General features: G+C 43.1%; 1 protein-coding gene across 3 annotated transcripts in view; it reads right to left on the bottom strand.

Annotated features, from left to right (window-relative positions):
- Nucleotides 1-13048, bottom strand: part of RAPGEF4 (Rap guanine nucleotide exchange factor 4) — a 230577-nt gene that overhangs the window by 28336 nt on the left and 189193 nt on the right. For all 3 annotated transcript variants that reach the window (XM_006116479.4, XM_014570177.3, XM_014570176.3), the window contains 6 exons: nt 12350-12428; nt 8617-8767; nt 6144-6232; nt 4175-4205; nt 3859-3937; nt 963-1109 (listed from right to left, as the gene is read on the bottom strand). In XM_006116479.4, coding sequence (XP_006116541.2) covers nt 963-1109; nt 3859-3937; nt 4175-4205; nt 6144-6232; nt 8617-8767; nt 12350-12428 — 576 coding nt within the window. The remainder of the gene's footprint in view (nt 1-962; nt 1110-3858; nt 3938-4174; nt 4206-6143; nt 6233-8616; nt 8768-12349; nt 12429-13048) is intronic.

Here is a 13048-nt window from a genome sequence, read left to right as displayed (position 1 = left end):
TACCTATTAAATGCACATGGAATTCATAGCAGCAGTAAGCTAACAACAAATTTACAGATATGTGCATTACTTGAATAAGCACAGTGAATGCCTTAGACCAGTGTTTCCCAATTTTATTTGGCCACGGAACCCTTTTAAACTCGGAAGAGTTTCAAGGAACCCCTACAGCCAAGAGGAAAAAACCACACCACCACAACAACAGGGAGATCTCTTGAGGCCAAAACGCAATCACGCATATCCCACAGAGTGGCAGCGGGGGAGGGGAGCTGTCTGAAAGCCGGCAGGAAGCCAGAGAAGGTTTAAGAGAAGGTCTCCTTAAAAGGGGGGGGGGGGGTGAACCCTTACTTTCACTTCGTGAAGTACCATTTGGGAAAAACTGCCTTAGACACAAGATAGATAACTATAAGAATGCATTGACTAAAGAAAAGTGGCAATATATAAAAGAGCAAAAAGAAACTCATGAGAAATTCCCATGGATCTGGAGCATGGAACCCTAACTCCCAGACTTGAAGCTAGAGTCAGGGAGCCTGCACAACAACCTTTAGAAACTACCATCACACCAAAAGCCTAACAACAAGAGCTCAGATCATCCTTCTCTGAGCTGTTCTTATTCCAAAATTGACTTAAAAGTCAGTAAGTGCCTGAGCAGGTGGTGAAATGCAACTGTATACAGCACTCATCATGGCAGTATATAGTGGGTATATATATAAAAGAGGTGCAGATCACAGGTAAAGACAAGCTTATAAATTGACTTATGAATTACTCTCTCCCAGATTACGTCAAGCAGGCTTCCTACCACCCACTTTTAAAATAAACAAAAAATTCTGCAACTGCAAAAACATGAGACAGGAGTTATTCCTCAAAAGAACTTTTATACTTGTTGAACATTTATTAAAAATGTATTGGAATATCAAACTAATAAGCTTTTGTACTTCATTTTAAAGATCATGCAAAAACCATACCTCCTCCTGAACTCATCTTTACTATGATCAAGCCTTCTCCAGAACCCAGTTTATCTGCTACTGCACTGATCACTTCTTTAACGGAGGCCACCACTGGTACACGGATAGTAGTGTAGGTGTGGTCTATACAATATACCTTAAATAGAACTAAAGACAAAAGAGTGTATCGTTAATAATGTACATAACAGAATGCAGTTTATTGTGCAAATTACTTGTTGTATTCTTTGCTCACAGATACAATAAACACTAGCAATTTCATTTGGTAGCTCCAAGACTGTTAATTGTTACAAGACTGGTTCATTTCAATAGCTGATTTGCAGGAACTTCTAGCAAAATAATAGAGCACCAGAAATTGCAATATTCCCATATTTATTCATAAAAGTCTGTATCACTTAGTGTTTCCTTAAGTTTCAGGTCCCTGGATAGTCAAATATTTAATAAGTGATTTTTCTTTTTCAAAAGTTAAGTAAAATTGATTATGAAATCTGTACATACAACATAAAGAGTGTATATATTTACAAAACCAGATATGGAATTTTCTTCCTCCTACATTGCACAAGTCTTAAAACATGTGCATTTGTGTAATTTACAAAGTACCTTCTGTGAATTAACTTGAGATTGGTGGTCTAGAGAGAGCAAGAAATTTCCACTAGTAGCACTTTTGCTTTGGATGGGCAATACATTATAACATACCAATGCTAGTTTCCCAAGCAAATATATTAAGGTTTCCATCATGTATAAGGGACAGAAACCTTAATAATTCAGGACACTATTAGGGCCTTTCTGGTGCTGGTGGTGAGGGTAGAGATAGGATGAAAGAGTGGGTGCCAGCACAGGTAAATGGGAGGTGAATAGTGGTAGGAGTGACTGTATTGATGGTGTGGAGCAGGGAAGAGAGACGCGGAGAGATATACTGTGATACTCAGCACTATTTGCTTCACAGAGCATAGACCAATACACTGAAAAGGATGCCCGGGGACTCTGCTGCTTGCCTGATAGTTTGCTATCCCTGCCTCAGATACCTGCTCACTTCTGGAAATGCTGTCCCTATCTCAGATTGGAGAAACTGTTAAAGAAAAAAGTATCGGTTATGGCACTCTTTAAACCGTGTCTCGACCTAATTTAAAAATATGATTCAAAACCGGAGAAAGCTTAAAAAGTACTAATGTGGGGGAGGGATGGATAGAATGGGGTCCCCACTTTTCCACTTTCCACCAACATTTGAGGAGGCTAGTATCTCCTTATTGTGAGTTTTCATGCTAAAAAGGGATAGGCAGCTGTTAATTGGCCAAGGATGTGCAGATCCAAAGGAAAGGGGCAAAAGGAGAGGTCTTAAGACCATGCTAATGTAGTTTAGAAGTGAAAAAGTCAGAAACCTAGATCTAGGCTGTACTACAACAGCCATGGCTTACTGTCCCAGGGCAAATGCTAGTTTAACCAGTTTCCAGAGGACAGGGGCTTTCAACTGGGGGTAGCACTGCCCTGTGGGCTCTGAGACGTAAAATCAGGAGATCAGTGCCTGAAGAATGGTTGAGGAAAGGCAGCAAGGCCAAGGAGTCTCTAGGGCTATGTCTACACAGCAGCGTTATTTCAGAATAACTGGCATTATTCTGAAATAACATAGTGTGCGTCTAAACAGTAAGCCATTATGTTGAAATAATGTCGATTTGGAGGACTTCTTACTCTGACTCTTGTAACCCTCTTTTCACAAGAAGTAAGGGAAATCAAAGAAAGAGAGTTCTTCCTTCGACTTCCTGCTGTGTAGACAGCCCCAAAAGCCAAGTTAAGATATTTCGACTTCAGCTACTCAATTGACATAGCTGAAATTATGCATCTTAATTCGACTTTAGCCCTGCAGTGCAGACTTGCCCTAAACGCTTCTCAATTTTAGCTTCCTTAACAGCACTTAATGCCATAAGCAGCTGGTACAATGTAGGACCACCTGTAAGTTCCTGTAAGTTACACCCTGGGGCTGGCCCTAAAGATATTACCAACAAGAACATCCTTTTCAGGTCACTGTTTTCCAGGGTACAGTCTCCCATTCTAGCGGTACATTTTTGGATCCTAGATTCACAACCTGGCATTTGGCTATTTTTACTATCATTGTTCATATGGTTATCCAGAGCTGTCCCCTGATTGTCAGGACAATACTGGGTATAAAGCTGGAGCAGCTTTTTTTGTGAAAATTTTATTGTAAATGTTTATACCTATACCTATTTTAAATGTTGGCTAACCATTGGCAAAAAATGCCAAGATTTCTAGGATTTCTAAAATATCTTTGATTACAATGGATAAGTCACAGAGCTAGCTTTCCCATTTGTTTGCACACAGAAAGAAAGTGTGAAAACTAAGTAGAGAGGAAAGGCACAGTCTGAGGCACTGCTGTAAATTTTATTTTCAGCTCTGCATGGGAGTCAAATAAAAGACAAAATGGTTCATGCACATAAACTGAGGTTTCTATTTAATAGGCCTTCCTGTCATAGGCCAGAAACCCAGAGCCTGACTCTCCATTCTATGTACACATATTTTATGACAATGTAACTCCAATTAAATCAGAGTAACACCTGTATGTAAATAGTGGGGGAACAAGGGCCCCAATGTGTTATAGTTCACTCGTTGCGCATGTATCACACATCTACAAATTGCTAATGCTATCTTTTTTAAACTGCACTGTTTATTATTTTAACAGAGTGCAATTTTACGTATTTTTCCTCTGATGGAGTTCTATTAAAATCAGTGACTAAGCACCCTGTTAGATGAGGAAATGCAAACAGGTTTTTTTTGCTCCAAATCTGTAAACTGGGGATACTTATGTTTATTTTGATTTCTGCTCCAGAAGTGACAACATTATTATACACAACAGGAAACAGAGTGTTGCAAGTATGCATGTACTTACTTTCATCACTTCCCCTGATTGGCTGGCGTTTTTGTGCTCTGTCCTCAATTGTGTTAAACTGCTGCAAAAGTACTTTGTGCTGCCAGAAACAAACAAATAAAAAAACTCATAAGCGTAAGAAGAAACATGGAGTAGATCTAATCAGACATTGTATCAAAGATGCAGGAGAGACAGCAACAAATAAATCTGCAGTTTAATTTTTGAAAATATTTCAATGTGTGTTGGTTTAATAAATTATAGGTTACTGAAGAGGAAAGTCTCTTAAGTCCTAAAGCAAAGCTTTGTATTACACGATTGCCAGATAAAGTTCATTTACCTTCTTTTGTGGTGCCTTAGTTTCTTCTGAACTATAGGAAGTATAAAAAACATATTATTAAACATATTTTGAAAGATATTCCCTAAAATAAATAATTTTAGACACTGACCATGCTCCAAACTATTGTATCTATGTACAGGCAGTCCCCGGGTTACGTACAAGATAGGGACTGTAGGTTTGTTCTTAAGTTGAATCTGTATGTAAGTCGGAACTGGCCAGTCCTGACTTACATACAGAATCAACTTAAGAACCCCAGGCGTCCCCAAGTCAGCTGCTGCTGAAACTGATCAGCAGCTGATTCCAGGAAGCCCGGGGCAGAGCAACTCTGCCTGGGGCTTCCTGTAGTCAGCGCTGGTCAGTTTCAGCAGAAGCTGACTTGGGGACGCCTGGGGCAGAGCAGCTGGGGTGCTACTGGACCAACCCAGCAGCACCCCATCTGCTCTGCCCCAGACGTCCTGATTCAGCCGCTGCTGAAACTGACCAGCAGCGGCTGAATCAGGACCTGGGGCAGAGCAGCTGGGGTGCTGCCGGGTTGGTCCAGTAGTGCCCACGGGCGCTGCAGGACCAATCGGCAGCGCCCCAGCTGCTCTGCCCCAGAGTCCAAAACAAAAGCCTGGTCTGCTGGGGGGGGGGAGCACACTAGCTGCGCCCCCTCCCCCCAGCAGACCAGGGACACGGGGAGCAGAGCCGCAGCGGCAGCGGGGTGCCGCGCCTCTGAGGCTTTGCTCTGGCAAAGCCTCTGAGGCGCGGGACCCCCCGCGGCTGCGGCTTCAGTCAGGGTGCCTGTGGTCTGCTGGGGACCGTCCCCAGCAGACCACAGGCATCCAGACTGGAGCGGCAGCAGCGGCGGTTCCCCGCGCCTCTGAGGCTTTGCTCTGGCAAAGCCTCAGAGGTGCGGGACCCCCCCGCGGCTGCGGCTTCAGTCCGGGTGCCTGTGGTCTGCTGGGGACGGTCCCCAGCAGACCACAGGCATCCAGACTGGAGCGGCAGCAGCGGCGGTTCCCCGCGCCTCTGAGGCTTTGCTCTGGCCAGAGCAAAGCCTCAGAGGCGCGGCACCCCGCTGCCGCTGCGGCTCTGCTCCCCGTGTCCCTGGTCTGCTCTGGCAAAGCCTCAGAGGCGCGGGACCCCCCCGCGGCTGCGGCTTCAGTCAGGGTGCCTGTGGTCTGCTGGGGACCGTCCCCAGCAGACCACAGGCACCGGGTCTCATGCGGCAGCAGCGGGGGTTCCCACGCTTCTGAGGCTTTGCTCTGGCAAAGCCTCAGAAGCGCAGGAACCCGCCCGCTCCTGCCGCTTGGGTCCCGGTGCCTGTGGACTGCTGGGGACGGTCCCCAGCAGACCACAGGCACCGGCACCCAAGTGGCAGCAGCAGCGGTTCCCGCGCTTCCGAGGCTTTGCTCTGGCAAAGCCTCAGAAGCGCGGGAACCCGCCCGGTGCCCCTGGTCTGCTGGAGACGGTCTCCAGCAGACCAGGGGCACCGGAGCAGCTTACGAACGGGGCTTTCTCGCCCCTACTTCCGGGACGAGAAAGCTCCGTTCGTAAGTGCGGATCCGACATAAGTCGGATCCGCGTAAGTCGGGGACTGCCTGTATTCATACATGTTTTATACTCAAGGAAGGAAGAGTATCAAAGTCTGAAATAGGATTGGGCAACTACTGCAAAAAATATTAATTTGCAATTTGTTCATAGCTTCACAAATTAGGCCAGATGGAACCTTTAAATCATCTAGCCTGCTCTCTTTGCTTCAGTGGAATAAGTCCTTTCATATTCTTTTTGAGAATGTTTATGAGTAAATCTGGTGTTTGCAAGGCTGTTCATTGAAAGAAAAAGTGTCAGATGTGCCTGTCGTGTATATGGAAGCATTTTTTTTTGTCAGAGCAGCCATCTTGAAAGCCCTTCATGGAACTGGGAGTCATGGGTATTTACAACGGGTATTTAGTTGTAAAATGAACCAAAAAAGAAAAGTCCTTACATTTGTTTTACAGTCTTCTCTAGCTCTGAGAGTTGCTCTTTTAGTGCTGTAATAATTCTTGCATCATCTGATACAGATACATAAAATTCCTGTAAATCATACAGAACAGTCTTTGAACAACAAAACAATAAATAAGTTATACTTAAAAGGACAAAAGCTTAGCAAGCTTACATATGCTAGCTTAGTGATTGCTAAGAGTGATTGCTAGTTTAATGAACAGGAGAATAAAGAGATGCCCTCACAACATTCAAATTCTGGACTTATTCCTGTATCTGTTCTGTTTCTGTAACTCCAGTGAATTTCGATTCAAATAGCACATATAGGAAGAAAGCATGATGGTAAAAATGAGAGACAGATGTGGACATGCTTTTCTAGTTCAGTGCGTGTAAGCACTGCCCTGCCAAAGCCTACACTCCACATTTTTAGAAGACCGTGAAGAAAGGTTATGGAATTCAGTATTTTTTCACAAATAATGTATAACATAGGTAATTTGTACATAAGACAGTGAAAGAGTGCTACAGTGAGGTCATTTTGTTTTAAAGGAGCAATCTCATGATTGTTCTCATTATTTGTATGACACCCAAGTATACTGTGCACTACAGAGCAGATTCAAAGGCATGGTACCTGCCCCCAAAGTGTTTACAGTCTTTATGACAAAGACTCTGTTATGGGTCAAATGCTGTAACCAGGCTGCATGTATGGGATCTGCAGAGATTTTGGGACAAGGACTCCAGTCTACAGCAGCCAGTGGGGTTACAAGGCAGCCTCAGTTGGGAACTGTCATGGGGGCAAGCACTCACCCTCATAATGCCTCCTGCTGGTTGCTTTGGGAATTACCTCGTCAGCCCTGGAGTGCCCCCTTTCATCTGATGTCATGCCAGCTGGTACCTTCCTAGATCAGTGTCTCTAGGGTTACCAGATGATTTCAAAAAAATACCAGACACACTTGATCTGAGATTGGGGGGTGGGAGGGGCGGGAACTGGCCAGGAGAGGTGCAGGGCTGTCTGGGAGGAGGTCGGGGGGAGCGGGGCTGGCTGGGAGAGATCGGGGAGGGGGGGAGGAGAGGGGGAGACGGCCCGTGGGAAGCAGGGCTGGCCAGCAGGGGGTTGGAGGAGCGGGGCTGGCTAGGGGGGAACTGGCCAGCAGGGAGTGGGGCTTGCTGGGGGGGGAACCGACTGGTAGGGCTGGCCTGGGCGCACACAGATCCCGGGGTGCTGCCCGTCCTGTGCACGGTCTGGAGGGGCACACAGGCAAGTCCAGCCCTGGGGGATTCCATCCCGCCCTGCCCCCACCCCCTCTTCTCTACTGCGTAGTTGCGTACTGCCTGGCTGGTAGACATGCTCATGCGGCGTGAGTGTGTCTACGAGCCAGGCAGTACGCAACTACATATTGATACTCATGATAATAGTAAAACTTAACTAGAAAATACCAGACATTTATATGTCTGGTATTTTCTCAACTTGTTTCCCGGACAGAAAGCTCAAATACCAGACTGTCCAAGTCAAAACCGGATACCTGGCAACACTAAGTGCCTCTGTACTCTAGGGTCCCCCCCAGAGAATCCCCAGGCCTCCTATACCCACTTTGACTCAGTGACCCACTTGCCAGGGGCAAACTGCAGTTTGAAATGGCCACTCATCATTGGCAAGGGGTTATGGACCTCCTGCCTTTTTCTATCACTGGCTGTTTCCCTGCAGCATTAGTATACTCAGGCCTTGTCTCAGGCCCTGCAGCCTAGGAGTGAGGTGAGGCCAGAGCTCCCCAAGTCTGCCTGCCTTTTCCTAGTACTGCTCTGTCTCAGGATACCACCAGCTTCCCTGGCAGCCAAGTCCCTACTGCTACCCAGCTAGGGCAAGAGTGTGTGTGTGTCCTCCTTCCCTCCAGCAGCCCTCCTTTATACAGACCCAGGTGGGCTCTAATTGGCTGTCTCTGCCTCAGCTGTGGGCTCCACTCTCTCAGCCCTCTCCCAGGGCTGGGTTTTAAACCTTAAAGGGCCAGTGCGGAGCAGACGCCTGGTCACGGGAACCAAGCAGCCTTTTATTTCACATAGTAGCTGATCCTCTAGCCCCTCCTGGGCACACTCCAATAAGATTCAAACAAACAGCCTACATGCTAGGAAGACCTTTGTAGCATGCAGGGATTCATTCTCTCTCAGTGAAATCCTGCCTCCCACCACAGCATGGCAGAATTGCAATGGTTCTGCTGATGTCAGAGCCCTCTTCACTGTGGGGCGGAGTATCTTACAAATACCCGCAACAAGCATTTGTACCTGCTGGCTCTGTAGTCACTGTGCATTAAAATAAAAACCAATCATGTATGTATTCTGCTTCAAAACTGAGAAGAAACACACACAGAACTTTGCACTTTAAAGTGATCCATAGCATCTACAGACTTCTAAAGGTTGTGAAATGCTCTTATGCAAATCCTCTTTGGTAGCTGCTCTTCAGCAATCTAAGGGCAATTCCATTGTACCTCCAAAAAGGCTATCGCTGCTTCGTCCTCTTGCAGCAGATCTCCATATGAAGCAGCCCACTGTAGAACCAGTCGGATGACTCGCCTTTTATTATTAAATGCATAATCCATTTTCTCCTGCTCTGAACCCTGAGAAGGCTGGGCATGGTAAGTGCCAAGGTGTCAAGGAAAATAGTCAGGAGTTAAAATATTCAATACAGTACAAACTGAGGAAACTACTCCTTTTCAGCGGCCCTAGAACAGCTTTCCAGCAGAAATTTCCGATCAGTGAGGTTAGAGGGTCAAATGTAGATACCTTTTTTGTTTCTTATCATATTGCAAAGGCATAATAGTGCTCCTCATGAGTGCAGTTCATGAAACATTAGAGGGCATTTTCTGAGAAACATATCAAGAATCACAATCAGACAGCTTATAATAGAGCAAGAGAGAAAATGTAAGAGCCAAGGAAGAAGATGGTTAATCATTTCATCAGAAGAGAATATTTTGTCTTGTTCTTCTGATAGAATGAGAAGGAATCATGGAAATAAGAGAATTAAAAGCTCCCCTTTTTGGTCGCAAATAATCCTAAGTCTCTATCCATGAGAGATTTTACGATCTGTTTACATGCAGTAAATATCTTACTTCTAATTTTATTATAATAGTCCCAGGAATCCTAGCTGAGACTGGTCCCCTTGTTCTAGCTGCTATACATACATTTGTTGAGAGATAGTCTTTTTTCCCTGAAGAGCTTACAATCAAAACAAAGGGGAGAAGAAAGGAAATGTCCCCATTTTATAGATGATAAATCGAGGCATAGAGAAATTCACTCATCTGGCTACTCAGAAAGTCTCGACTCTGTCACATGACTCAGCCTCATGTCATATCCTGTGCACTACCTTTGTGACATGCATTTAGCAACATAAACAATAAAATATAAAGCTACACATTTAACAAAGGGAGGCTTTGTTTTTACCAATTTTTAATTGAAAATCATGAACCTTAGTTGCAAAAACTTAGCACTATTTTGAAAAGGAAAAATCACAGAAAATAAATACATAAACTGCACCAAAGCACAGTTCCTGCATGCACACGTCTTGTAAGTACCACAATGGACAGCACGTCTGACATGCTCACTCCTTTAGCTACAAATTTAACTTAAAGAGAAATGAGCTTGTGATAAAAACAGCTGCACTGATGCCTCTATTACGTCAATAGGCAGCAGACTAGAGAGTGGGGATTGGCCTGTGGATCTGACTCCCAGCCAAAGGAAGGAAGGTTCAAGAGATTTACTGGATCAAGGCCTAAGTAACATTAAAGCCAAATGCACCTTTGGGGTACTTCAACTGTAAAGAGCAGATGTCCACAGAGGAGACTAGGTTTAGGAAAACACTTTCTTTAAATATTGGATTGAGCTGAATGAAACTTAGATCAAATACTGCAAATGTAACATCCAGTATGTAAAGGTATATAATTTGTAAACTCAGAGTTCAACTGGCCTGAATGTTCATTAAAGGCTTCATTTAGCTTGTCAGCTTGAGCTTAAGCTCAGGCTGTCTAGCCACTTAAGGGCCCTTGAACATAAATAAATGGAAAGCATGTCCATGGAATCTGTAAACAGAAAAAAGCTCACTTTTCGGGTTAGAAGTTTGAAGAAGCTTTATTTCAATATGCAAAAGGAAAAAAAGGCAGTGATGTCTGCGTGGCTGCAGATTAGAACCTCATTAGAAGAATCTGCCTCAGAATTACTCAAAAGCAAAACAAAATTCACATAATAAATGCAGAGTGATCTATTTGTCCATATCTGATGGAAAAAACCCATCAGTACAGCTTGTCTGCTACCTGTTTTTTCCTATTATTTATGGGAAAGCCAGGGTTTATGCAGTCTCTCCTTATATCCCAATAGGTTCCCCCATGCTCAGACCGGTGGTGCTTTCCTGGTTCTGACAGACAGAAAGGATGGACCCACCAAGAACCAACTTGATCTCTGAAGGGAGAGGGGTTTACAGCTCACATCCATTCAAACAAAACTTTCCTGGGCACTAAAGCATCAGCAGCCTACACAGCTTTCACAAGGCTCCTTCCTCACCTTAAGTGCCCACATTCCGTCAGGTCTAATCCTGCTCCCATTGAACTGTACAGGAATTTCATCTGTCTTCAGGGGGAGCAGGATCAGACTGTCCTCTTGACTCTCATTGATTTGAGAGTACAAATTGGGGGGTGGGGAGGTGGAAATTGCCCCCAAAAAACAATGTTTGTGTGTGAATTAGGGAAAGAATAATGGTGGTGGTAATTCAGAGTTGCCTTCCTTGGAAGAATTTTTGGCCCTGGCTTCTCCAACATATGATAGCGCTGATATGAATCTAGACATAGTGCATCATGATCACATTCTACACGGCAGAGTTTGTGTGTGTTTATATGAACGGTGAAGAAATTAAGAGACAGAAAAATGTGACACTAGAACTTCTAAAAGATATTTGTTTTCCTGAATCTTTTGTATTTAATTTGTATTAAAAAAAGGCCAAATCAAACTGCCATTATGAACAAGTCCTGACTTTGGGGTATCTGGACCTGATTTTATATGTGCCTAGCCCATTCCCTACACACATATAAAATGTTAGTTTTGGGTGTGTGTGAATATACGTATATTTTAATACCTACAGGTAGAGATATACACACACACAGAAAGAGAAACTGAATGACTGATGTAGTGGGTACTGTTTGGGGGCAGGAGCTCTGCAGGGGCTGGGTACTCAGCTAGGTTGGCTGCAATGGTGTAAAGTGTTAAAAAAAAAAAAAAAAACCAAGACGACCAAAGTTACATGAGAAATGTCCACACTTTTCACAGAGGAAATACAGAGTGCAAACACTTATGAAACTGCTTCATTGTTTGGCATCATTAAATTTACCTGAAAAAGCAAAGTTCTGGCAAGAACTTCTGGTACCTTCTGAAAATGTAGCCCACATAAACTCATCTACTTGTAATTCAGATTTTCAGAAGAAAATCATTATGACAAAATGATTGTCATTAAAAAGGTCAACATTTGTCTGCTGGTAACATACAACTACACAATTTTCTATTCCATAAATAGGGAAAACTAGCCAGGGAAAATGCTGACAATTTTAACAGTGACCACCCATCTACTCACCTTCTCAAGGAATACTTTTGTTCTGATGCTTTAATTATTTAAATAGAATTTTGCACAAAAAAGGAGATGTTCGCTGAACCAACTACTAATCTTTATCTACTCTAGGAGCCTTAGGAGTGTAGCTTTTGGGCCAAAAGATACTGTTTAATTTATAGGCACCTAATCTTAGTCAGTGGAATTCAGCTTACAGGATAGGAAATTTCTAGCAGGAAAGATGGAGTTTTCAAGCTTTGTTTTAGATGCTAATTATGCCCCAAACTAACACTGATTTTTTCATTCTTGCTGTAGGGTTACCCTATTTTTAAGCAGCTTTTTTTCTTGTTTTGCGTATCTATACATTTTTATTACCATCAATGGAAATATTTTTGTCAGTTTGTGTGTGAATAGTTAAATCAACATTACTAATATTTATCAATAAAAATCTAATCCTTCTAAGCCTCGTTATGAGTAGTCTGTCATTCACACACTGGAAGCTTGGCCATAAAAGTGAGACTCCATTAAACTTTACTTGTCTTTAGAGAGCTAGAAGTTTTACATAACATGTGTCCATCTTTTTTCTGATAGTGGTAATCATAAAAGGAATGTAAAATTTGATCACAAAAGGATATTGTGCCATCAAGGCTGGACAAAGCTGACTATTTGGCATGAAAACACAGTGCATCATAACAAAATCATTTAAAACGGAATCTGTGAAGAGAAAAACAAAGTAGAAAGTTAAGCTCTTGCAAACCACTGTGGGTTGATAACAATGATGCTTATTTCAGTTAAAGAGCTCTTTAATTTCCTAAAGACTCTGAAAAGGTTAGGATTTAGATTCCCTGTACTCAGGTTTAATACTGTACCCCCCCCCCCAAAAAAAACCATAAATGTATTTAGCATGAAATATGAATGTATTTGACTTGTCAGAAAGGGTGGTTCTGTGATTATGCATCTACATTTGATAGGTACCTTGCTTTAGTAGGTAAACTCAGTCTGCATCAAATGAATCCTTTCAAAAAATACTACACTGGGGCTCAAATTCAACAAGGTATGTTAGCGTGTGCCTTACTTTAAGCCTACATTTATATCCCTTTGATTGCCCAGCTGGCAATCAACAAAAAGCCAGAAATAAGAAAATTCATAGTCAATGATCTAATTTATATTTTGATTCAAATCAATTCACAATTTTGAAATTTAAATTAAACATAGAAAACAGATTTATAAGCTTAATAAGACAAACATGCTATTTTTAGGTTGAAAGGAAATGAAGGTCTAACTAACTACACCATTCCCTGCTTCATGGCAACTAAAGAACTGCCTTTTCCTTC

This window comes from Pelodiscus sinensis, chromosome 7 (genome assembly GCF_049634645.1).
Source record: "Pelodiscus sinensis isolate JC-2024 chromosome 7, ASM4963464v1, whole genome shotgun sequence".
Taxonomy (NCBI): Eukaryota; Metazoa; Chordata; order Testudines; family Trionychidae; genus Pelodiscus; species Pelodiscus sinensis.
Note: the sequence above shows the minus strand (reverse complement) of the source record. Positions and strands in the feature narration are given on the sequence as shown.